Below are 27,284 nucleotides of genomic sequence, written 5' to 3'. Positions count from 1 at the left end.
TCATTTCATGTTGAACATTTGTCTACACACGGGATTCCAAAGCCAGTATTAAAATTGTTATTGAATACCATTCTGTAATAACCATAGCTCACTATGAAGATACTATCTGTTGCAGTTCTTGCTCCTGGAATAGTGGCTTTGAAGTGATTTCAACTCTTTGATGTACTGAATTGCAGCCTCTTTCTTCATTTCATATTTGTGTGTTCACCTGTCACCTCCCCTTGATTCAGTGGGAGTCTCAAAATATTTTTGACACAGTCTGCGTTATCTACCTCTATCAATTTGAATAATACCCGCAAATGCTGCTCTGTAGCCCCTCACATTTTTGACTGCATTTTCTCTCCTCTAGGTAAAACAAAGTAAATATCCATTTTGTTGAACTCAAATCTATACTAACAGATCAGTGTTAAACCACTGCATTACTATCTCAGAATTAAATAATCATTAGATTGTTATCAATAAGTTCATAGGAGCCTTTACATTCTTAATCTCATCTTGCGCTCTTATTTTCTGTCCTTTTACAGTGCCCTGTAAATCTCTCTCTTTCCAGATGTCACAGGTTTGTCTCAAAAATCACAACTTCTTTTTCACTGAAACCATTCTCTAGATGTCACAGGTTTGTCTCAAAAATCACAACTTCTTTTTCACTGAAACCATTCTCTGGATTAATTTTATCTCCTTCCTCAACACTGTAGTTATGCAGACTTGATGCACCATATCCAGTCTCATACATTTTCGTAAAATTCACAAAAACTGAAGGAGGAACACCCATTTTGACATCAACACACACAACCTAAAAAGTCAGAATTCCTTCATAATTAATGTGAAAAATCATGCAGCTCATTTGTCAAAGGAAGCAGATAGGCCAAATTAACCCTGAAAGTAAATACCATCTTCATAACTACGTGCAACAATATACCATTTTTTCATGCTCAATGTAATCCTTATGGAGCTTAAGTAACAGCTCTTGCATCTGTAACTGTAAAGATGGACATGTTGTTTCAATGGTTTTAGCATGTATTGCAAAAGTAAACATGGCATCATGCACTTAGCAGGTCTTGCATCCTTGTCCAACTCACACTATCAATTTTTGCAACAGTCTACAAATTTCTGTTCTAATTTCAAAGGTGTTATAGCTGGTTTCAGAAATGAAAGTATTATTCTTCTTGCAGCTAATGGTAAATTGAAAACCACTATCTCATTTTTCATTTTTTTTACAGTTACTGTGTTTTGCAACTGAGGTACTCAAACACACTAACCTCATGTCTCAACTGAATCTTTAACAATTTTTACCAAATTCTTCAACAGATATACAGATGATCAATGTTTTTTCCTATAATCAAGACAGTCATAACTGAATATAATACAGGCACATTAAGTAGTACATCTGTAGAGTGAGTTTTCAGTGTAGGAGGTATTGTGATGAGTGCAATGAGGGGCAAATTGGGAGATAAAACATTTGAAATACAACTTATGTTGAAAATGAACAAGCAGTTTGACTGAAATGTATTGAGATAAAAAAGGCTGTAGACAAAATGTTTAATTATTGATTGACATTTATGGAGGTTTCCTTTCTATGTGAACAAGGTTAATCATTTGTTTACAGATGAGCTACAATTATAATATACCTGATATAGTTACTTTTGATGTTTAGTAACTATAACTGTAACTAACATAAATTACTTTTCCTGGAAAGTAACAATAACTACAACTTAGTTACTTCCAAAAAGTAACTTTCCCATCTCTGATTTACAGGTATAAAAAAGCTATGCATCAAAACAGATTCTGAATTTTTGGTAAAGAGTGCATCTCACTGGAGCAAGGCTGGCTGCACTTTAGAGGCAGGCGGTAGCTGGGCCCAGAATCAAGAAGATTACAAAGTACTATACGATGCAATAACGGACAGTGGAATGGAAATCAGATGGGTAAATAAAATCTGCCTTATGTCATATTATAGCTATAGTTTCTAAGGTAGCTGTACTTTCTAAGGCATTATCAGAGATGCAATTGGAAATTAAGTAGTCAATGATTATGCAGGGATAAGTATTCAAATTTCTGTCTTACTTTCATCTTTTCTCTTACCCAAACATAAATTCAGGTTCTAGAAGCTTGTGAGTCATCCACCTTTAGTAAATAAAAAGATATGTTCTGTATGATTAAACTCTCAGGTAGAAGATTAGGAATGGAGTGTTACAAAATAACAAATCAATTTTTACCAATGGGAAAGAAACCTTTGCAATTTTCTCCAGCACTTCAAATCTATTCCCAGATCCACTTAATTTGACCATTATAAAAGTAAAGTGTTACCTAGCAAACTGTGTTACATGATATATATTTGAACACTTAATAAGTGGTTTATCTGACCATTACAGTCAAATGGCAGTTTTAGCTAAGAAAAGAAAAGTATAATTGTGCAAAATTATAAACAATGATTCAGTCAGGCTATTCAGAGAGAAAATAATGAATGGACATTAGGAAGTAGGCTACCAAGGGTGCACTGTAGATGGGTAACTGATTATTTTCTAAAAATATTATTAGATCCCACTGAATCCAGTTTTCTGTCACAAAACATGAACAATTACAGTGAAAACCAAGATGAAGGGTGGCTAACATCTAGGCTCAAAGTATCCTGTTCTAAGAAGAGATTGTTTAATTTAACATTGATGAAATAAAAGGATAAGACTAAATTCAGAGTGGAGAATCAATAAATATAGTGTTCTGCCAGTATTGGACCTAGGCTCACAACTGTTCTTGATCTGCATAAATGATTTACCTTGGAGGTCTCTTCAAAAACAGTGTTTACTGGTGACACTCACACGAAACACAGTAAATAGTATGATTGAACAGGAATAATAATAAATATAGTAATAATAATACTTACTGTCACTGGGCCATTGCAGCAACAGACATCACATACATAGTGCAACACAATTAATAAGGTTAGTCATTAATGTTATAATATATTACAATTAATAAATTCCTTTATACCATAGAGTAGGTGGGAAACTAACCAGTTTGTTTGCATGTTTGTTCAGCAGAGCTAGTACAGTTTGTGAAAGTTCATAAAATAATATATACTACATGAATACATGACAGTTAACTGATTTTGACAGTCTGTGGGATGGAGTACAAATGCATATATTGCCTTTTATGTTGTAACAATGTATATTTTCTCCACATTTTGCATGTTCAACTTCTTCTTCGTATAAATTAAAACTTCTGCAGTATTTACATGTCATGCACTCAACTAGACATTCCCAACAAAATTATATAGATATTATGTTATGAAAAATAGAAAAGAGAACATTATAATATATATTTCACATACAAAATTCATAAATTATCTAAATGAATAAATTTCTATAGATCAGTGTTTCTTAACCACCATGTTGTGGCACATTGGTATGTTGTGAATATTTGTCAGATGAGCTGTGAGATTTTTTTAATGTAGTTTATTCTAATATCTAGAATAATAATAATCTAATACCTAGAAAATAAAAAAAATTTATTGCTAAGTCATTTCTTGAAGTAATAAATTTGTAAAATTGTATCTCATAGTCGTTCCATGACAAAAAAATGTATGCGATACGTGTGTTTGCTTTCTCGTATCTAGGGAAAGGATCACATGTAGAAGTGTTGCAAAGTTTGAAAATACTTTGCTGCCCCAAAGGAAAGAAAAAAGTTGAGAAAAGTGCCTGTAGTCATCATACCATTGATTATTTTACTTGTTGACCCCAAGACAATTTATCATCTAAATTTTACCTCCAAAAACTTTAATTGGATCATCTGAGGGAAGATTATCTTTCAGGGTAACAACCATCTGCTGAGTTTAGTTCTCATTCAGCAGGAATCCATTTGCTCAAAACCAGTAGGATGCTTGAGTAAGTGCTTTTTCAACACACGTTTTAAAGCGATGTCAGATAAGAAAAATATTATCATCTCAATATAGTACTGTACTAGATGAAATAAATAATGATAGGTCATTAATCTTTATTAGGAACAAAAAAGGGCCATCATAGATCTCTGTGGAACTTCTACGTTAACTTATTCTGGACACTTTCTTGCCTACACAGACAACTTGCTTACAGTTCTGTAGATAGGATTTTAATAGCTTAAGGCTGTTATCTCTTATGCTATAGAAATCTATTTTTTCTAGAACTGTTGTTCATTGCACACAGTCTAAAGGTGCAAAAGGTTACTTGAGCAAATCCCTTAGCCTCAAACACCAGAAGGAGGTATTTTCTACAGATCCTACGACACTGACTGTTGAAAGGTTTTTCATAATACTAAAATTATTCCTAGATTTTTCAAATTAAACAGATAAACAGTTGATAAATTATACATTCCAACACTGTAGAAAAATCTGGGGCTATGGAAATTGGTCTGAAACTTTTTATACTGGAACTACCCTAGACTGATCAAGTTCATAAGGAAAATATTCCTCACAGTAAACTTGTTCATACAGTAAGTTAATGGCCCACAATACAGCCTATACTTCCTTTGTACTACTTTCGTCAGCAGGTTGCAATAAATAGTATATAAATCTCCACTTTGAACATAACACTTTGTATAAGGGCATCCACAGTCAAAACATTCCATGTCGTGGTCCTTCTTATTCAACATACATCTACAGTGTATGATTATTTCATCTGTTTTTCTTAGGATGAAACCAGCATTTTTTGATGATCTATAAATCTCTCTCTCTGTTTCACCCAACCCCAATGTCAGGTTCCTTGAATCTCATTAAGAGGAGAGCGAAAAAATTAGTACACCGTTATAGAGGGTCCATTTCACTCAAGATTTATTGGCCCAACAATGCATGTGTAGTACATAAAATGATTACATTTGCAGATCAACAGCACACGCAGTTCTGAGGTACCAGGTGCAACACCTATATTAGCCTGCGGTGTAGCCTCCACACGCGGCAGTGCAGGTGCTGACTCTGGCATCCAGTCAATCGTACAGATGGCAAATCCTATCCTGGGATACATTATGCCACACCTGCTTGACCAGCTCATGTCATTAAGTAAGAGTTGTTGGTTGACAAAACATTTGCGTCCGATCATAGCCCATACATGCTCAATTGGAGACAAGTCTATCGTAAAGATGGCAAATACTGTCCTGGGATACATTATGCCACACCTGCTCATGTCATTAAGTAAGAGTTGTTGGTTGACAAAACATTCGCGTCCCATCATAGCCCACACATGCTCAATTGGAGACAAGTCTGGAGATTTTGCTCACCAGGAAAGCTACTGCATGTCTTCCAGAGCACGTTGAGTTCGTGGGCAGTGTGTGGGTTAGCATTACTCATTTGGAACAACACATCACCTTCCTGTTACAAGATAGGCAAAAGAATGTGTCTAACAACATTGTGCATGTACTGAGTACTGGTTAGTGTCTCCTCCAGAAACACCAAGGATAAACAAGAATTGTAGCTTATTGCACACCAGATCATAAGGCCTGGAGTGGGGCCAGTTTGTCTTGGATGAATGCACTCTGTAAGATAGTGCTCACTGGGTCTACATTGTACAGGCAAACAACAATCACTTGCATGCATCCAGAATCTGCTTTTATTGCTGAAGGCAACGGCATGGCATTCCATCTCCCAAATGATTCTCTGATCGCATCAGTTGAAGCTGTGCACATTGATGCTGTGGCACGAATGAAAGACAGGTTAGCTGTGTGATTGCTAGGTCCCACTGCCAAAAAGCAGTTCACAACAGTTCGTGTTGGCATGTTTGGGCATCCAAGTGCTCTTATCTGTGCTGTGGTACATCTACATCTAGATCTACATCTATACTCTGCAAACCAATGTCAGGTAGATGGCAGAGGGTACATCCCACTGTACCAGTTATTATAATTTCTTCCCATTCCATTCCTGTATGGAGCACAGGGAGAATAATTGTTTCAATGCCTCTGTGCTTGCAGTTACTATTCTAATTATATCCTCATGACCCGTATGTGAACAATACATAGGGAGATTGTAGCATATTCCTAGAGTCATCATTTACAGCTGGTTCTTGAAATTTTGTTAATAGACTCACTAGGGATAATTTATGTCTATCTTCAAGATCTTACAGTCCAGTTCCTTCAGTATCTCTGTGACACTCCCCCATGGACCACACAAAACTGTGACCATTTGTGCTGCCCTGCTCTTTATATGTTCAATGTCCACTGTTAGTCCTATTTAGTCTGGGTTCCACACACTTGAGCAATATTCTAGAGCCAGTCGCATGAGTGATTTGTAAGCAGTCTCCTTTGTAGAATGATTGCATGTCCCCAATATTCTAGCAAAAAAACAAAGTATACCGTCTTCTGTACCCATGACTAAGCCTTAATGATCATTCCATTTCATATCCCTACAAAGTGCTACACCTAGGTATGAGTTGGCTAACTCCAACAGTGATTCCTTGACAGTCAATGGATACTAAGTTTCTTCATTTTGTGAAGTGCAAAATTTTACATTTCTGAGCATTTAAAGCACGTTGCCAATCTTTGCACCACTTATGATAACTGCATCATCTGCAAAAAGTGTGATGTTACTATTAATATTGTCTGCAAGTTCTTTAATATACAACATGAACAGCAAGGCTCCCAGCACACTTCCCTCTGGTACACCTGAAGTTACATATACATCTGAAGATGACTCTCCATCCAAGATGACATGCTGCATCCTCTCTTCCAAAACATCTTCAATCCAGTCACAAATTTCACTTGATATGCTGTATGATCATGCTTTTGGCAATAAGAACAGGTGTGGTACTGGTCAGATGCTTTTTGGAAATTAAGAAGTACGGCATCTACCTCACTGTCTTGATCTAAAGCTTTCAGTATGTCACATAAGTAAAGTGCGAGTTGGGTTTCACATGTTCCATGTTTTTGGAATCCAAGCTGGTTGGCATTGAGATCATTTTGTTCAAGAAACCTCATTATGTTTGAGCTCAGAATACATTCTAAGATTCTACAACAAATTGATGTCACAGATATTGGATGGTAGTTTTGTGGATTGCTTCTTCTACTGATCTTGTAGATGGGAATGACCTGTGCTTTTTTCCAAGAACTGGGCACAGTTTTTTGTTTGAGGGATCAGTGATAGATTATAGATAGAAGTGGTGCTAACTCAGCTGCAAAGTCAGTATACCGTAGTCTCTGACAGGGATTCCACTGGACCCTGGAGCTTTGTTCAATTTCAGCAATTTCAGCTGTTTCTCAACACAACTGACACTAATACTTATTTCATTCCACTTTTCAATGATATGAGATTTAAATTGAGGCAATTTGTCTAAGGTTCTCCTTTGTTAAGAAACATTTGAAAACAGAGTGAAGCATTTCAGCTTTTGTTTTGCCACCTTCAATTTCAGATCCTGTCTTATTTGCTAGGAGCTGGACACTAACATTGGTACCGTGAATGAATATGAAAAGAATTTCTTTGGGTTCTGTGAAAGATCATTTAACAACATTTTTAGTAGCCATTGAAGGCATCACACATCACTCTCTTGACTGCCAAACACGTTTCATTCAGCATCTCTCTAACAATAGGCTTACACTTTGTTTTACACCTATTATGCAGTAATGTCTGTTTCTTTAGAAGTTTCTTTACAGTGACTGTATACCATTGAGGCTCCCTCCAATTGTGAACTGTTCTACTGGGTACATATCACCCAGTGCATTGTCAAGTATTTCTTTAAACTTGAGCCATAGTTCCTCTGTGCTGAAAGTTTCAAGTTCCTCATTGAGATATGACGTTATTGATTTTTTATCTAGTTTACTGAATATATATATCTTTCTGCTTGTTTTAGTTGTCCTTTATACTTTGGTAATCATTGTTGCCACAACCATGTCATGGTCACTGATAACAGTTCAATGAGGGCATCTGCAGAGAGGTCAGGTCTATTTGTTGCCATTAGACCCAATGTATTTCCATCATGGGAGGGGTTCCTAACTATCTGTTCTAGGTAGTTTTCAGAGAAGATATTTCGTAATGTTTTACAGTATGTCTTATCACATCTGCCACTAACAAAATTGTAATTTTCCTACTTAATTGTTTGATGATGAATGTTTCTACCAGTGGTTACAGTATCATTGGGGATCTTATGTACAAGTGAACTGAGGTCTTCTCTCATATTTTCGATTACACCAGGAGATGAGTCTGGTGGGCAATAGATGGATCATTTTATGCACACCCTTGATACTGAGCCTTGCTCTAACAATCTCACATGCAGCTTCAATTTCTATCTCAGATGATTCGAGTTTCTTGTCTACTGTGACAAATATACCACCTCCATTTCTGATTTGCCTATCCTTTCAATATACACTCAAATTTTCCCCAAAAATCTCACTGCTGTCAATTTCAGGTATTATGTGAGCTTCACAGCTTTTCATGAGTGCCTCAGCTTCTAGCATTTTGCTGTGAATGCTTTGGCAGTTTACCACAAGGATTTTAATACTCTGTCACCTGCAGCCCAACTTCCCATATAAAGGACAGAAATCAGGTCCATCACCTTGCACACACTGCCACCCCTTCACAATATCACCCTGTAATCTCCCCCTCCCACGATTTGTCGTTATTGTTACTACTATTTTCGGTGCTGAAGCCTTTTTTTTCCCAAAAATACGAGAGGAGTAAGATTTACAATAAACGTTTTACTTATCTTCTTTTCTCGTAGTTGGCTCTGGTTCTTCATGTCGACAGGCTGTTTCCACTGTGCACTATTCTTCTGTTTGGCTTACAAATTCATTTGAAATCAGATCCTGGCCATTGTAGAAATAATTTTTAAACATGCACATATTCATTGTCTATCAAAGCAAAGTTCATAGTAGGTTTCGTTGAGTAGATGAAGGTAAATGTATCCCTTCGAATGGTCACAAACTGTACAATGACCTATTTCATCATTTTGTTTGTAAACTTCAGTTTCATTCTCAACATTGTTTTCATCTGTCAGTGGATAAGGAGATACATAATTGTTGACAATTTGTTCTACGTAACTACCTGTCCTAATTTCTGATGTTACCTGGAGTAGACAAAAGCTCAGGAAACAACAGGACATAATCGTGATTGTCATCATCATCATCATCATCATCAGCTTAAACATCTGACTCTTCTGAGTTATCTCACAGTGGAAATAAAAGAAATTCAGTATTACACCATCTCTCAGCATAAAAAACTTAAATTACTGTTACTAATTGTAAACCACATACTGTGCAATTGTTAGCACAAAAAATTCCAGCAGAAGGCTGTAATTGCCTGAGATAGTGGTCCTGCAATATTTTTGTATAGTGACAATTTAGCATCATGGAATAGTTGCTGGGATACGGGTCTTACTAATTGTGATTACACTTGATGAAATCTTCCTAAGTAAAAAGTAACAGCCTTCACAGATAGGAACAATCCAGCAAAACATGTCTGAAAACAGACCTCCTGCACCACATCCACATAATGTTATTAATTTTCTGACTAGATTGAGAATCAGTGGTCTAAGAACTAGTTGCAGATGATGTGTACCAACTCATTACCCGATATCACCCTGGACTATGAAACACAATCAAATTGTGAATAGCTACCTTCACTCCTTCCATTAAATGGCAGAAAAAACTAATATAAATATTTTGTAGATATGTTTATCATTGAATTCTCTGCAAAAGAAATGTGTTATATCTCAGAAAAAATTAAAATGCACTTACATACTTACGCGCCAATGACAGGAAACAATGAGTTGCTCAAAATAGATTATGCAAATGTTCTCATATTTGAGTAACAGAATTCATTACAAAATCAGATTATCATGCACATTAATTGTAGTGTGATAAATGTTCTCTATTTTTACTTTCTGTTATTTCTACTACACTTTATGTTTGGTGTAATACAAATAATGAATTAATGATGTTAACCACTCAACATTTAGGTAAGCAGTGGAATGGCACATAAAACAAATTTTAACATTGCAGGTAAGTTTTACAACTTGATTCCTTCTACATGTTGCGATGGTATGGTGCACAATACTGAAAGTGCAAGTTTTTGAGTAAGAATGTATTGATGGAGATATCAACCTAGCAAATTGCATCTATCGTTACTGGTTCCTTTGCAATAGTTGTGCTTACTTGTTTGTCCCCAAATTATATATTATCCCCAAAAATGTACAAAAGAAGCTCAATTTTCTGTTGAGTTTTATTTATCTTAATTGGTTGACTGGAGAGAGTTCCATTACCGACATCCTGAAACTATAGATGGCGCTTGGCTCACAAGTACTGAGTTCTGTGTAGGACAAGCAATTGGAATGCTTAATTGGAATATTTTGCTTGAGGAGGTTCACTATAAAGTTCTTTGCTTACAGCATTATGTTCCTGGACACAGTGGTATTGAAGGCAACCAGAAAGCAGATGCACTCGCAAGATTGGGAGCCCAGATGAGTGCAAACGATGCTGGTGATGCTACACTCTCTGAGAATTTGAAATCCAAAGAGAATTACAGTAGATTTTACTGATGCTTATCTTCTTACAGTTGCTTTATTCTGAAAGTAAGTTTTACAGCATGAATCTAAATTAAAGATTTGAATAATATCATTTCCTGTATTTGTGGAACAAATAAATCACTTTAAAAACTACAAATTGTGGAATATTGGACTATTCATTTCTCATGCATTCTAACTTCAGTAGTTCATTGCAGGGGTTCTCTCATACACATATCATTCAAAAGCAAAAATGCACGGATATAATAATGCTATGACATTTACTTATCAACAATAAAAAAAGCTAACGTAAGTACAGTCAGTCTCATCGTCTTACACATTATGACATATGCTGCTGCTTCTGGAGATAGTTCAACAACACCTGTTACATTTACATTCCTCCTACATTTCAAACCCCTCACATACTGTATAGTGTACTTTGCTGAACTTCAATTACTGGTTACTTTCAGAATTAGTCTTCCCCTGTGTGGCATAGGTTATAGTACTGTGGGCCTTTTTGACACCGAAGCTCTGTGCTAGACCAAGTACGAACCTGGGTCACTGCACTTTGTGTGTAACCTGCCTACTATCCAACCTACACATCTATGAGTCACAAAGTCACAACATATGGGGAAATGGGGGGGGGGGGGGGGGGGGGAGGGAACACCATCTGAACAGGCCAGAAGGCTCAATGGTACTCACTGACCACTGTGTCTTCCTCAACCCTGAATGCAGGTACGGAGGGGCATGTGGTCAGCACACTGCTCTCTCAGCTGTTATCGGTTTTTGTGACTGGTGTTGCTACTTCTCAATCAAGTAGCTCCCCAATTGGCCTCACAAGGACTGGGTGCACCCCTCTTGCCAACAGCACTCTGCAGACCCTCTAGCCAAGCCCAACAGCACTTAACTTCAGTGATATGACGGGAACCAGTGTTACCACTGTAACAAGGCCATTGGCAACATATAAGGGACAGTCAAATGAAAACAAGAATTTGTTTATTATTTCAAAAGTAATCACCATAATTGTTAACACATTTATCTCACTATGAGACAAGGTGGTCAGTGCCTTCGTGGAAAAGTGTTTGCTGTTGCCTGCAGAACCAGTTGTGGATATCTTCATCCAAAGCAAATCAACAGCCATGAACGTCTTTCTTCAGGACTCCAAAAATATGGAAACCACATGAGGAGAGATCGGGACTCTATGGAAGCCACGTAATAGCTTCCCAGTGCAAATTCTGCAACATACTTAAAACAACCTTGGCAACACGTGGTCTGTTCCCCATGTTGCCAAGTTTGTTATGAGTACATTTTAGAAATTTTGCATTGCACTGAGACCTTTAATAATCTGTGGTTTCATAATGATACTTCAGAGAACAGTGAAATTAGTATGCTGTTAGTAAGTAAACCAACTTTATATTTTCATATACAAAGGATGTGACAGTCATAAACGAAATACATGATAGTTCAAAGATGTAGAGATCAATGGGATAACCAATCACATCTAATAGTTGAACACAAATTCGAGCATGTCGAACAGTTCAAATTTCTGGGATCAGTGATAGATTAACAAAATCAGAGACAGATAGAAATAAAAGTGGGACTGCAAAATGCTAACTGAGCATATTATGCAATACAAAATCTCTTAGAGTCCAAACTGCTGACTAGGAAAACTAAAATAAAGTTATATAATACAATCATCAGACCAGTTATAATCTATGGGGCAGAATTATGGAGCCTAACAAAAACAGAACACCACCATTTACAAGTGTCTGAGAATATAGTTTATAGAAAAAATCTTTGGTCCATATTATGACAATTAATCACAATACTGGAAGAGAAGACACAACACAGAAATACATGAGCTATCTCAACAACGAATGACAGTAAACATAATAAATGCTAGAACACTGCAATAGGCTGGACATCTGATGAGGATGAAATCAGACCAATTGTGTTAAGAATATTCATGGAGAAGCTATATGGCAAAAGGCAAGAATATTCAGGGAGAAGCCATATGGCAAAAGGCAAGAATGTTCAGGGAGAAGCCATATGGCAAAAGACTAAGGAGAGACCCAGGAGTACTTGGTGCAATGAAATTGATTGCACATGTGAAAGATTGGAAATAAATAACTGGCAAGAGGCATCAGAAGACAGAATCTGGAGGAATCATGTGAAATCAGCACAGGAGCTTCGAGTCCCTTAGAAGCCTACTACTACTACAACTACGACTACTACTAAGGATGTGACATTCAGTACCTTCCTTCACAACAGAAAAATGATGAACTCAGAATACTACTGCAAGCTGTTAGACATCATGAAAATTGCTTAAAACAACAAACTGTTTATTGGTGCAGGTTTAGTGATGGATGTTTCACCGTCAGGCGCATGGCGTTAGGCATGAGGCTCTGCTGTGTGCTGTGGCCACCACAGGAACAAGGTGTCAGACACGCAGTTCTGCTGTACCTGCCACTGGCCACATGGTTTCCTTCTCCATGACAATGTGTAGCTGCTTGTAGCAGCCATAATAACAATATCACACTAAAAACTTAAAATATTTTCCATCAAAGGAACAAAATCGAGCAATAGGTTGGCCAGGAAAGATTACTGGCCTACATAAAACAGATTTCTCTACAAAGGACACTAAAATAAACCTGTCAAATAAAACTTCCTGCCAAATAAAATTATATTAACACAGAGTAAAAACTAGGAATAAATGCAGGGCTATTACTAATGATTGAAGCGATTTCATAAATTCACTGTAGCTCCATTCATTGACATATGGTCACGACACACTACAAATACGTAGAAAAACTCATAAAGTTTTGTTCGGCTGAAGCCACACTTCAGGTTTCTGCCGCCAGAGCGCTCGAGAGTGCAGTGAGACAAAATGGCGACAGGAGCCGAGAAAGCGTATGTCGTGCTTGAAATGCACTCACACCAGTCAGTCATAACAGTGCAACGACACTTCAGGACGAAGTTCAACAAAGATCCACCAACTGCTAACTCCATTCGGCGATGGTATGCGCAGTTTAAAGCTTCTGGATGCCTCTGTAAGGAAAAATCAACGGGTCGGCCTGCAGTGAGCGAAGAAACAGTTGAACGCATGCGGGAAAGTTTCACGCATAATGATGTGAAAGATTCAGTGTTTAAACCTCCTCTACCAAGAAACGTGCCAGAACTGCGAGCTCGCATCAACAATGCTTTCGAACTGATTGATGGGGACATGCTGCGCCGAGTGTGGGAGGAACTTGATTATCGGCTTGATGTCTGCCGAATCACTAAAGGGGCACATATCGAACATTTGTGAATGCCTAAAAAAACTTTTTGAGTTTTTGTATGTGTGTGCAAAGCATTGTTAAAATATCTCAAATAATAAAGTTATTGTAGAGCTGTGAAATTGCTTCAATAATTTGTAATAACCCTGTATAAATGAATATTAAGTAAAATGAATAATATTAACCTTTTCCTCTATTGAGTTCAGTATCTCAGTCATTGTGGAGAGATGGTAAATCAGTTCTTATAAGGATAATACAATTATGAGGATAATGCTCACAATGTCCACAAAATTTAAAACATTTGCCTCAGAGTTGTTCAAGATAGCAAATACTTCAGGGAACTTTGCCCATCATTGATGGATATGCATTTTGTGATCCCTGAGCTAGGGGCCAGTTTGTGCCAGCATTCCTTTACTATCGTGAACCTTGTCATGCCTTATAACAAGTACACCACATAAACTGCAGGCTGTTGTAGCGACACATCATCAAAATAATTTTTAATCTCCATTTACAGTGTTCTCATTTCTTAACTTTTGATAGATAGAAACCAAACTCACATTATGTGACATTTATATGTTTGCTAAGATATTCATTAATGAAGAAGTTGCCAGCCAATAAAACACTTCCAACTCCTCTTGAAATGCACTGTCTTTGCAAGTACACATTTTATGGTTACTTGCAAGCTATCGAATATGTGTCATACTGAATAACACACACATATTTGGACGAAGTAAGAACCTATATCCCTTGTGTACACTATTCATATTCTCTGTAAGAGTACAAGGGGATGGGGAACTCTTCTGAACAGCATGTTGCAAGGCATCCCAGATATGCTCAATAATGTTCATGTCTAGGGAGTTTGTGGCCAGCAGAAGTGTTTAAATTCAGAAGAGCATTCCTGGAGCCACTCTGTAGCAATTCTGGGCATGTGGGGTGTCGCATTGAGCTGCTGGAATTGCCCAAGTCCATCGGAATGCACAATGGATATGAATGGATGCAGGATCAGACAGGATACTTACGTACGCATCACCTGTCAGTCGTATCTAGATGTATTGGGGACCCCATATCACTCCAACTGCATGTCTCACACCATTACAAAGTGTCCACCAGCTTGAACAATCCTCTGTTGACATGCAGGGTCCATGGATTCATGAGGTTGTCTCGATACTTGTACATGTCCATCTGCTCAAAATAATTTGAAATGAAACTCGTCCGACCAGGCAACATGTTTCCAATCATCAACAGTCCAATGTCTGTGTTGACGAGCCCAAGTGAGACGTAAAGCTTTGTGTCATGCAGTCGTCAATGGAACATGAGTGGGCCTTCGGCTCCAAAAGCCCATATCAATGATGTTCATTGAATGGTTCACACGTTGACACTTATTAATGGCCCAGCACTGAAATCTTCAGCAATTTGCGAAAGGGTTACACTTCTGTCATGTTGAACAATTCTCTTCAGTCATTGTTGGTCCTGTTCTTGCAGGATTTTTTTCCAGCTGCAGCGATTTGATGTTTTACTGGATTCCTGATATCCACGATAGACTTGTGAAATGGTTGTACAGGAAAATCAACAGTTCATCGCTACCTCAGAGATGCTGCATCTCATGGCTAGTGCACCGACTGTAACGCCATGTTCAAACTCAAATTTTTATAACCTGCCATTGTAGCAGCAGTCACCTATCTAACAACTGTGCCCGCTTGTTGTCTTGTATAGGCGCTGTCAACCGCAGGACCGTATTCTGCCTGTTTACATATCTCTGTATTTGAATGTGCATGCCTACACCAGTTTCTTTGGCATTTGACTGCATAAGACAACTAGACTTCTCAAGTCATGGCACAAATCTGTGGGGATTTCTTATGAAGACTATTGGCAGTTAAATCGATTATGTTCTTTTTAATGAAATCGGTTGTGATGTAATAAATATGTATAAATATAGCAGTGGTGGTTTCTTATTAATATAAATAGATATCAACTGTGGAGCTCAACATGATCAAGATTAAGTTAAACTGTTATCTATACAATCACAAAACAACACAAAAGAACACTTTGCTTGACTTTCTAGGAACCAGAGTAGGGGTCCACATTCTGACACAATGGTCTTTCAAATCATTATCAAACAAACATGGCACAAGAAAGAAACAAATTCTCACAAAATGAAAAGAAAATTTAAAAACATCTTATTGGCCACAGACACTATTTAATTAATTTGGATTCATGCTTTAAAGACTCATTGGTTGCATGACAACTATCAATGTTCATTGTAAACAAGCCTTAATTATTACAAATTTATGTAACTGTTACAAAGGTAGACAACTTTGATGAGTATTAATGTGGTCATAAATACTAAGCTACCAGCAGGAGACAAACAGCTCTCATTTCATATGACTAAAGAAGAAACATCTTCTTGCAATATAAGCAGCTGATGTGTTGGTTTTTTTGTGTTAAATTTAACCTGTGTAAGCACACTGTAGTGACACTTTCTAACAACTGTTTTTCTTTTGTTAACGTATACCTTGAGTCACCCCACATCTCTGAAGATTCTTCTTGATGATGGGACCTACACACAGTGAACGGTCAGAAAGTCTTCAGTACATTACTGTTTTTGATAAAATAAAATTTATTTCATGAAACATTACCAAGTGTCATTATAGAGTCAAGTATTATACATATGATATTTAAAGTAAAGCTAGTGTCATTGTGGAGAAAAATCTTCTGTCAAGTTTTGAGTTGTCCCATGCTTTCCAGTGCCAGAGAGGAACCTTCTTGCTCCTTTAACAGCCTCCTGAAACATTTAACATTTAACATCAGTTCAAACTGACACAAACTCACTACATACACGTCACCACCACCTCCATCTCTACCTTTATGTCTTCTCTGCTAGTAATGCCAGCTCAATAAATATAAAATTCCCATTGCAATAATATTTCACACACTGAGTCCAGGTTCTTTTCACTATCCTTCATACAATGCATTTTTTTTAAGAGGCCATGAGTTATTGAAGCACACAATTCACTGGCATTGGTACAAAAATTTCAACTGTGATTTAAACACTGGTTGTCAGTATTATGGCCTCGATGTTCTGTTGGGGTGCTTAGTCATAGTAACCATTTACTTATTTATGAATACACTAGTGATTCTGTGCCAATGGCCTCGCCACAGCGGTAACACCAGCTCCCATCAGATCACCAAAGTTAAGCAATGTCGGGCTGGGCTAGCATTTGGATGGGTGACCGTCCGGTCTGCTGAGTGCTATTGACAAGTGCGGTGCACTCTGCCCTTGTGCGGCAAAAATTAGGAGCCGCTTGACTGAGAGGTAGCGGCCCTGCTCTCATAAACTGACATATGGCTGGGAGAATGGTGTGCTGACCGCATGCCCCTCTGTATCTGCCTCCAGAGATGCCCGTGGGCAGAGGATGACACGGCGGCCGGTCGGTACCGTTGGACCTGCCAAGGTCTGTTCGGACGGAGTTTAGTTTAGTGATTCTGTCGTGCTGTTAGAGCCCAAAAAGAAAGAAGTTACTGAAGGCACAACATTGTATTCATAGAGCACATGCAGCACCTTTACACAAATTCATAACTTGTTCTCTAGATTTTACTTCTTATAATTTTTGTATTTTGGACACTTGTGTATAATGAACAGTTATCTGATTTTAGAAAAGTAAAAGCTAACAAACTGCAGAAAGAAATAAAATATATTATGATTTTGATAGGAGAAACAGTGAAGTCACAAACCAGTTAAGGAATGATTTCAGGGTATTTCTACAGATGTGGATTTTAATTATTTTGATTTGTCATCTTCATTAAAGGATCAAAAATTATTTTACACAACACCACATTTTCCTTTTCACACAGGTTAATTGTGTTCACCAAGGAAACACTACACATCATGAGCAGGTGAAGCTTTTCAACAATAAATTCTGTGAGGCAGCATATGTACTGTGTAATGGTGGATGTTTAAAACTTTCCATGGCAATGTAGAGGATGCTGAGATGAGCAGTTTGATATTTGACACTTGTAGTCTACATGGCTTAAATTATTCCACAAAGGTTTACTAGCGATAAGCAACACAGACTCTCATTCTAGGAGTGCCCCATAACAAGTTTTAATCATTCAGCTTGTCTACTGGACATGGTTTGTTAACAAACCTGACTTGACCAGGAACAGTCAGTCATTGTAATTACTCTTGTTTTACACACATTCAATTGAGCTTTTTCAAATCCAATGGCTACTGAAAGTAGCTTTTGCAGGAAAGAAGCTCATCTCTCAGCAAAGAAATGCTGTTCATTTGGGAAAATGTGGGCCATAAGTGCCTCTGCATCCCTGTTAAATTCTATTCTTCTCTGCATGACTCATGCCCTTCGCACTGGGGCATGCTGTCAAAAATGAGCTAGATAGATTGACAGCCTTGGACATCATTGAATCCATGTCTGTAAGTCAGTGGGCAACATTCCTGGTTGTTGTCAAAACCTGTCAGGAAAACTGTGCTTTTATGGAGACTAATGTTATGTTCAATTCCCGGTCAGAGGTTGATATGTATCCCATTCCAAAACTAGATGAGCTTTTCTTTGCACTTGCGAGAAGCTAGCAGTTTCTGCAGGTCAATCTCTCCAAAGCTTACTCTTAACTACCCCTGGATGAGGAATCACAGAAGATTCTGGTAGTCAACATGCTGCATGGATTATACAGGGTGTACATAAAGTCCGGGAACATTTTCAATTATTTATTGCACAAGAACCAAACATTGTACAGATATCATACATATGTCATTTTGAAGAGAAGCCCTGAAAGTTTTTTTTTCCCCCATGTATACTGCCACAGCATAGTTTGGTAATTTGCTGATAGTCAACTCTGGTCGCAAACATGGTGAGTGCAGGTGCCGTGCTACAGAAGGGGACAGCTGTTTCATGAAATGGCCTCCCCGATCACCAGATCTCACTCCATGTGACTTTTTTCTGTGGGGACACATTAAGGATCTGGTGTATGTACCGCTGTGGTGTCACCGCCAGACACTACACTTGCTAGGTGGTAGCCTTTAAATCGGCCGCGGTCCATTAGTATACGTCGGACCCGCGTGTCGCCACTATCAGTGATTGCAGACCAAGCGCCGCCACACGGCAGGTCTAGAGAGTCATCCTAGCACTCGCCCCAGTTGTACAGCCGACTTTGCTAGTGAAGCTACACTGACCGATACACTCTCATTTGCCGAGACGATAGTTAGCATAGCCTTCAGCTACGTCATTTGCTACGACCTAGCAAGGCGCCATAATCCTTTGCTATATATATTGTGGTTATAACATGTACCGTTAAGAGAGATGTTCTACAATTGTGGATTAAAGTTAAGTATTATATCAACTACGTACTTTATTTGCAATTCTCAAGATATTGTCCTGTTCCAGACCTCACACCAGTCAGCGTGTAATTAAACGCGTGCATTTCGGCCTCCTCTAGAAACACAGTGTTGGCTCTTCAGCCAACACTACAACCGCCTCTACCACGTGATGTAGCAGAGCTCCAGGAGAGAATACAGGAAGCAACTGCCACAGTCGATGATGCCCTGCTGGGATGGGTATGGCAAGAATTCAATTACCATATTGACGTTTGCTGGGTCACTCATGGTTCGCATATCAAATGTTTGTAAAAAAACTTTCAGGGTTTCTCTTCAAAACAAAATATGCATGACATCTGTACAATGTTTAGGTCTTGTGCAATAAATAACTGAAAGTGTTCCCAGAATTCATGTACACCCTGTATTGTTTCAAATGATTAGTTTTTGGGGTGCACCAGCAATATTTCAAAGGTTCATGTCAACTTTTGTGGGCCCCTTCCTGGATACCACCTGGCTGATTTTCCTCGATGCATACTCCAACTTCCAGTATGTGGTCAATTGTCAGTCAAGGAGTGCAAAGGCTACAGCTGCAGCACTCAACAGAATGTTTGATATTGAAGGACTTCCTCTCATGTTGGTGTCTTACAGTGGACCACACTTTTGCTCCCCAGTTTCCAGTGAGTTCTGCCACAGAAATGGAATTCAACACCTGCTGTCTCCACCTTTCCACCTCTACATCTACATCTACATTTATACTCCGCAAGCCACCCAACGGTGTGTGACGGAGGACACTTTATGTGCCACTGTCATTACCTCCCTTTTCTGTTCCAGTCGGGAAGCAATATATTCGATACCTCATCCAGAAACGCACCCCCTCAAAACCTGGTGAGCAAGCTACACTGCGATGCAGAGCGCCTCTCTTGCAGAGTCTGCCACTTGAGTTTGCTAAACATCTCCGTAATGCTATCACGGTTACCAAATAACCCTGTGACGAAACGCGCCGCTCTTCTTTGGATCTTCTCTATCTCCTCTGTCAACCCGACCTGGTACGGATCCCACACTGATGAGCAATACTCAAGTATAGGTTGAACGAGTCTTTTTGTAAGCCACCTCCTTTGTTGATGGACTACATTCCACTTCAAATCGTTCCGCATGCATACTCCCAGATATTTTACAGAAGTAACTGCTACCAGTGTTTATTCCGCTATCATATAATCATACAATAAAGGATCCTTCTTTCTATGTATTCGCAATACATTACATTTGTCTACGTTAAGGGTCCGTTGCCACTCCCTGCACCAAGTGCCTATCCGCTGCAGATCTTCCTGCATTTCACTACAATTTTCTAATGCTGCAACTTCTCTGTATACTACAGCATCATCCGCGAAAAGCCGCATGGAACTTCCGACACTATCTACTAGGTCATTTATATATATTGTGAAAAGCAATGGTCCCATAACACTCCCCTGTGGCACGCCAGAGGTTACTTTAACGTCTGTAGACGTCTCTCCATTGATAACAACATGCTGTGTTCTGTTTGCTAAAAACTCTTCAATCCAGCCACACAGCTGGTCTGATATTCCGTAGGCTCTTACTTTGTTTATCAGGCGACAGTGCGAAACGGTATCGAATGCCTTCCGGAAGTCAAGGGAAATAGCATCTACCTGGGAGCCTGTATCTAATATTTTCTGGGTCTCATGAACAAATAAAGCGAGTTGGGTCTCACATGATTGCTGTTTCCGGAATCCATGTTGATTCCTACAGAGTAGACTCTGGGTTTCCAGAAATGACGTGATACGCGAGCAAAAAACATGTTCTAAAATTCTAAAACAGATCGACGTCAGAGATATAGGTCTATAGTTTTGCACATCTGCTCAACGACCCTTCTTGAAGACTGGGACTACCTGTGCTCTTTTCCAATCATTTGGAACCTTCCGTTCCTCTAGAGACTTGCGGTACATGGCTGTTAGAAGGGGGGCAAGTTCTTTCGCGTACTCTGTGTAGAATCGAATTGGTATCCTGTCAGGTCCAGTGGACTTTCCTCTGTTGAGTGATTCCAGTTGCTTTTCTATTCCTTGGACACTTATTTTGATGTCAGCCATTTGTTCGTTTGTGCGAGGATTTAGAGAAGGAACTGCAGTGCGGTCTTCCTCTGTGAAACAGCTTTGGAAAAAGGTGTTTAGTATTTCAGCTTTATGCGTGTCATCCTCTGTTTCAATGCCATCATCATCTTGGAGTGTCTGGATATGCTGTTTTGAGCCACTTACTGATTTAATGTAAGACCAGAACTTCCTAGGATTTTCTGTCAAGTCGGTACATAGAATTTTACTTTCGAATTCACTGAACACTTCACGCATAGCCCTCCTTACGCTAACTTTGACATCGTTTAGCTTCTGTTTGTCTGAGAGGTTTTGGCTGCGTTTAAACTTGCAGTGAAGCTCTCTTTGCTTTCGCAGTAGTTTCCTAACTTTGTTGTTGAACCACGGTGGGTTTTTTCCGTCCCTCACAGTTTTACTCGGCACGTACCTGTCTAAAACGTATTTTACGATTGCCTTGAACTTTTTCCATAAACACTCAACTTGGTCAGTGTCGGAACAGAAATTTTCGTTTTGATCTGTTAGGTAGTCTGAAATCTCCCTTCTATTACTCTTGTTAAACAGATAAACCTTCCTCTCTTTTTTATATTCATATTAACTTCCATATTCAGGGATGCTGCAACGGCCTTATGATCACTGATTCCCTGTTCTGCGCTTACAGAGTCGAAAAGTTTAGGTCTGTTTGTTATCAGTAGGTCCAAGATGTTATCTCCATGAGTCAGTTCTCTGTTTAATTGCTCGAGGTAATTTTCAGATAATGCTCTCAGTATAATGTCACTCGATACTCTGTCCCTACCACCGGTCCTAAACATCTGAGTGTCCCAGTCTATATCTGGTAAATTGAAATCTCCACCTAAGACTATAACATGCTGAGAAAATTTATGTGAAATGTATTCCAAATTTTCTGTCAGTTGTTCTGCCACTAATGCTGCTGAGTCGGGAGGTCGGTAAAAGGAGCCAATTATTAACCTAGCTCGGTAGTTGAGTGTAACCTCCACCCATAACAATTCACAGGAACTATCCACTTCTACTTCACTACAGGATAAACTACTACTAACAGCGACAAACACACCACCATTGGTTTTATGCAATCTATCCTTTCTAAACACTGTCTGTGCCTTTGTAAAAATTTCGGCAGAATTTATTTCTGGCTTCAGCCAGCTTTCTGTACCTATAACGATTTCAGCTTCGGTGCTTTCTATCAGCGCTTGAAGTTCCGGTACTTTACCAATGCAGCTTTGACAGTTTACAATTACAATACCAATTGCTGCTTGGTCCCCGCATGTCCTGACTTTGCCCCGCACCTCCAATCAAATGGTGACACCAAAAGACTCGCTTTTAAAATGCAGATGAAGTAATATGTGGCTGATGCTTCTACGGATGAGGTGCTAACATTTTTTGTATTGCTGCAGCTCAACACCAATAGGGAAGAAGAGTATAGTGAAAATCCTCCATGACCATAAGCCCCACACACTCCTCCGTCTCAAGCTGCCAACATCTGTGGGGCCATCCGCAGCACCGTCTCCATGCTTCTGGACAGGCACCCTTGTGTGGCTGCAAAGTTTTGGATGCCAGGTCACATGGATTCTGGCAGGTGTGCAACAGAAGCAGTGAGGACACTGCATGTTCACTCTGGCCATGTGGGACCGGACAGTGGTGGCATGCCATCAAAATCAGCTCCATATGTGTGGAGGACCCAGCTGCTGCCACGTCTGGCAGACATACATTATGGTGATGCTGCCTTTCATTTCTCTTCCATTGGGCCTTCTGCTATCTCCCCTCCTGATTCGAAGCTGTACCTGCCCTCTGGTTCACAGCCCTGTTCGCCAATCCTGTCCTTGCCCTCATCTCCCTCTGTTTATAGGTTTCTTGGTCTAGTACTGGATGTCAGGAGAAGATCAGGCTGTGGTATCGGCCCAGGCCTCACCACTGGAGTTCCCTTCCATGCCAGAACCCGATGTGGACTTGAGTCAGTGGCCTCTGCAACCAATGTCGGAGCCACCATGACTAAGACTGCATTGTCAGGTGGGGACTTTCCAGATGTGTGCTTCTGTCTGTACTGAGCAGGAGCTGGCAAAACTAGAGGGGCTATCTGATGTTTCCAACAACATCGGCCTGGTTTGGAGCACTGCTCAACATCATCGGGTGGGGGTTGACTTACCAAGACACATGACTGGCACATATGATATGACTGTCACACTGTGTCCACTATTGCAAAGCATGGCTGCCAGGGGGAGACACTGCTGCCAAGCGACCGCACATGGTGGGCTGTGCAGGCACCTTCCAGCATCACCTATGACATGCCATCTATATATGCCATCACTGCCTGGTGATCACTCTTTCTGATTTCACTCATTGTGTTATTTAACACTAGCTAAAACTGTACTGTACCTATCTTGCCTCGTGGCTACACCATAAATTGTATCCAATGTGAACTATTGTCCTGTTAGATCATTAACTATACTTGTACAGTAGCTATTGGCTGTTTTTTTTTTATGTTGTGCGTTACACTGCCTATGTTATTGTATATGTAGTTCATGTACTTTTGTACAGTGACAGTCATTGTAGTTGTGCTTATTCCTCACTATCTATACTGTTGTATGGCATCTTGTATTTGTTACATAAACCTAGCCCATGTGTTGTTGTTGTGGTCTTCAGTCCTGAGACTGGTTTGATGCAGCTCTCCGTGCTACTCTATCCTGTGCAAGCCTCTTCATCTCCCAGAACTTACTGCAACCTACATCCTTCTGAATCTGCTTAGTGTATTCATCTCTTGGTCACCCTCTACGATTTTTACCCTCCACGCTGCCCTACAATGCTAAATTTGTGGTCCCTTGATGCCTCAGAACATGTCCCATGTCCTACCAACCGGTCCCTTCTTCTTGTCAAGTTGTGCCACAAACTCCTCTTCTCCCCAATCCTATTCAATACCTCCTCATTAGTTATATGATCTACCCATCTAATCTTCAGCATTCTTCTGTAGCACCACATTTCGATAGCTTCTATTCTCTTCTTGTTCAAACTATTTATTGTCCATGTTTCACTTCCATACATGGCTACACTCCATACAAATACTTTCAGAAACGACTTCCTGACACTTAAATCTATACTCGACGTTAACAAATTTCTCTTCTTCAGAAACGCTTTCCTTGCCATTGCCAGTCTATGTTTTATATCCTCCCTACTTCGACCATCATCAGTTATTTTGCTCCCCAAGTAGCAAAACTCCTTTACTACTTTAAGTGTCTCATTTCCTAATCTAATTCCCTCTGCATCACCTGACTTAATTTGACCACATTCCATTATCCTCATTTTGCTTTTGTTGATGTTCATCTTATATCCTCCTTTCAAGACACTGTCCATTCCGTTCAACTGCTCTGCCAAGTCCTTTGCTGTCTCTGACAGAATTACAATGTAATCGGCAAACTTCAGAGTTTTTATTTCTTCTCCATGGATTTTAATACCTACTCCAGATTTTTCTTTTGTTTCCTTTACTGCTTGCTCAATATACAGATTGAATAGCATCGGGGAGAGGCTACAACCCTGTCTCACTCCCTTCCAAACCACTGCTTCCCTTTCATGTCCCTCGACTCTTATAACTGCCATCTGCTTTCTGTACAAATTGTAAATAGCCTTTCGCTCCCTGTGTTTTACCCCTGCCACCTTCAGAATTTGAAAGAGAGTATTCCAGTCAACATTGTCAAAAGCTTTCTCTAAGTCTACAAATGCCAGAAATGTAGGTTTGCCTTTCCTTAATCTCTCTTCTAAGATAAGTTGTAGGTTCAGTATTGCCTCACGTGTTCCAACATTTCTACGGAATCCAAACTGATCTTCCCCAAGGTCAGCTTCTACCAGTTGTTCCATTCGTCTGTAAAGAATTCGCGTTAGTATTTTGCAGCTGTGACTTATTAAACTGATAGTTCGGTAATTTTCACATCTGTCAACACCTTCTTTCTTTGGGATTGGAATTATTATATTCTTCTTGTAGTCTGAGGGAATTTCGCCTGTCTCATACATCTTGCTCACCAGATGATAGAGTTTTGTCAGCACCGGCTCTCCCAAGCCTGTCAGTAGTTCTAATGGAATGTTGTCTACTCCCGGGGCCTTGTTTCAACTTAGGTCTTTCAGTGCTGTGTCAAACTCTTCACGCAGTATCATATCTCCCATTTCATCTTCATCTACCTCCTCTTCCATTTCCATAATATTGTCCTCAAGAACATCGCCCCTGTATAGGCCCTCTACATACTCCTTCCACCTTTCTGCTTTCCCTTCTTTGCTTAGAACTGGGTTTCCATCTGACCTCTTGATATTCATGCAAGTGGTTCTCTTTTCTCCAAAGGTCTCTTTAATTTTCCTGTAGGCAGTATCTATCTTACCCCTAGTGATATGCGCCTCTACATCCTTACATTTGTCCAGTCAAAAATGGTGATCAGATGCTTCTATAGACCACCTGGGTCGGGATCTGTAGTTGTAGAGCACTTCAGACACAACTTGCAGAATATCAATATTAATTTTCCTGATCATGCTGTTGTAACAGGGGGTGACCTCAACTTACCAGATAAAGACTGGGAGTCTTATGCCATCAAAACTGGCGCCCGAGACAGGGATTCACGAGGCATTGTCCTGGATGTCTTGTCCGAAAATTACCTTGAGCAGATAGTTAGAAAACCAACTCAAAAGGATAATGTCTTACATCTCCTGACAACAAATAGACCTGAACTTATTGAATCCGTTAACGTAGAGGAAGGTATCAGTGATCATAAGGCTGTGACAGCATCTATGACGACAGGGCCTATAACAAATGTTAAGAAAGGTAGGAAGATATATTTGCTCAGCAAGGGTGACAGGATACAAATTTCAGAATATATCAGCAGTCAGCATCAAATATTCAGTGAAGAGGACAAAGATGTGGAGAACAAATGGAAAAAAATTCAAAGGCATCATTCAATATGCCCTAGTAAGGTTTTAAGGTATGGGAAAGATCCACCATGGTTTAATTGCCATGTTAAAAAAGCACTACGTAAACAAAGGGCACTTCATTTCAGATTCAAGAGAAGTAAAAACCTAGCTAATAAATAAAAGCTGAACAAAGTGAAAATGAGTGTAAGGAGAGCTATGAGAGAAGCATTCAATGATTTTAAAAGTAAGATGTTGTCAACCGACCTGAGTAAAAACCCTAAGAGATTTTGGTTGTATGTAAAATCAGTAAGTGGGTCAAAATCATCTATTCGTTCTCTCAGTGACCACACCGGCACCGAAACAGAAGATAACAGAGAGAAAGCCGAAATACTGAATTTGGTCTTCCGAAGTTATTTCACCGCAGCAGATTGTAACACTGTCCATCCTTTCAATTGTTATGCCAATGTCGAAATGGCAGATATTGAGATAACCGATTGCAGAATTAAAAAGCAGCTAAAATCGCTCAGTAGTGGAAAGGTGTCAGGAACAAATGAGATACCTATAAGACTCTTTAAAGATTATGCAAAAGAACTTGCTCCCTTTCTAGCAGTAGTTTATCGTAGATTGCTTGAGCAACAAAAGGTACCTAATGACTGGAAAAAAAAGCACAGGTCATTCCCGTTTTTAAGAAAGGCCATAAGACAGATCGACACAATTATAGACCAATATTGTTGACATCAATCTGTTGTAGAATTATGGAACATGTTTTATTCTCAAGAATTATCATGTTTTTGGAAAATGATCATCTCTATACAAATCAAAATGGATTCTGCAAACATAGATCCTGCAAAACTCAGCTCGCTCTGTTTCTCCATGAGATCCACAGTGCAGTGGACAATGGCGCTCACGTAGATGCCATGTTCCTTGATTTCAGTAAGGCATTTGACACTGTCCTGCATTGCTGATTAATTAAAAAAATATGGGCTCACAGAGTATTGGAGAAGACTTGCAATTGGATTCAAGACATTCTTGCAGATGGAACTCAACACATTGCTCTTAACAGAACAAAATTGACAGATGTAAAGGTAATATTCAGAATATCACAGGGAAGTGTGATAGGACCGTTGCTGTTCACAATATATATAAATGATCAAGTAGAAAGCATTGCATGCTCTTTAAGGCCATTCACAGATGATGCAGTTTTCTATACCAAAGTAGCAACGTCAGAAGATGACAAGAA

At 39.3% G+C, this 27,284-nt stretch overlaps 2 protein-coding genes across 2 annotated transcripts in view; one reads left to right on the top strand and one right to left on the bottom strand.

Moving 5' to 3' along the window:
• The first annotated feature begins 1,042 nt into the window (after positions 1 to 1,042).
• Positions 1,043 to 10,484, top strand: LOC124613429 (ribonuclease H1-like). Its single transcript, XM_047142131.1, has 3 exons — positions 1,043 to 1,178; positions 1,756 to 1,925; positions 10,335 to 10,484. Exons 1-3 carry the CDS (start codon positions 1,043 to 1,045, stop codon positions 10,482 to 10,484), a joined length of 456 nt encoding a protein of 151 aa, XP_046998087.1.
• A 5,838-nt stretch (positions 10,485 to 16,322) lies between these two features.
• The window catches only part of LOC124612705 (probable enoyl-CoA hydratase echA8), a 69,155-nt gene continuing 58,193 nt past the window's right edge, over positions 16,323 to 27,284 (bottom strand). The window contains exon 6 of the mRNA XM_047141052.1: positions 16,323 to 16,505. Coding sequence (XP_046997008.1) covers positions 16,416 to 16,505 — 90 coding nt within the window. The 3' untranslated portion in view covers positions 16,323 to 16,415. The remainder of the gene's footprint in view (positions 16,506 to 27,284) is intronic.

Source organism: Schistocerca americana, chromosome 4 (assembly GCF_021461395.2).
Source record: "Schistocerca americana isolate TAMUIC-IGC-003095 chromosome 4, iqSchAmer2.1, whole genome shotgun sequence".
In the NCBI taxonomy this organism is placed as follows: Eukaryota; Metazoa; Arthropoda; class Insecta; order Orthoptera; family Acrididae; genus Schistocerca; species Schistocerca americana.
Note: the sequence above shows the minus strand (reverse complement) of the source record. Positions and strands in the feature narration are given on the sequence as shown.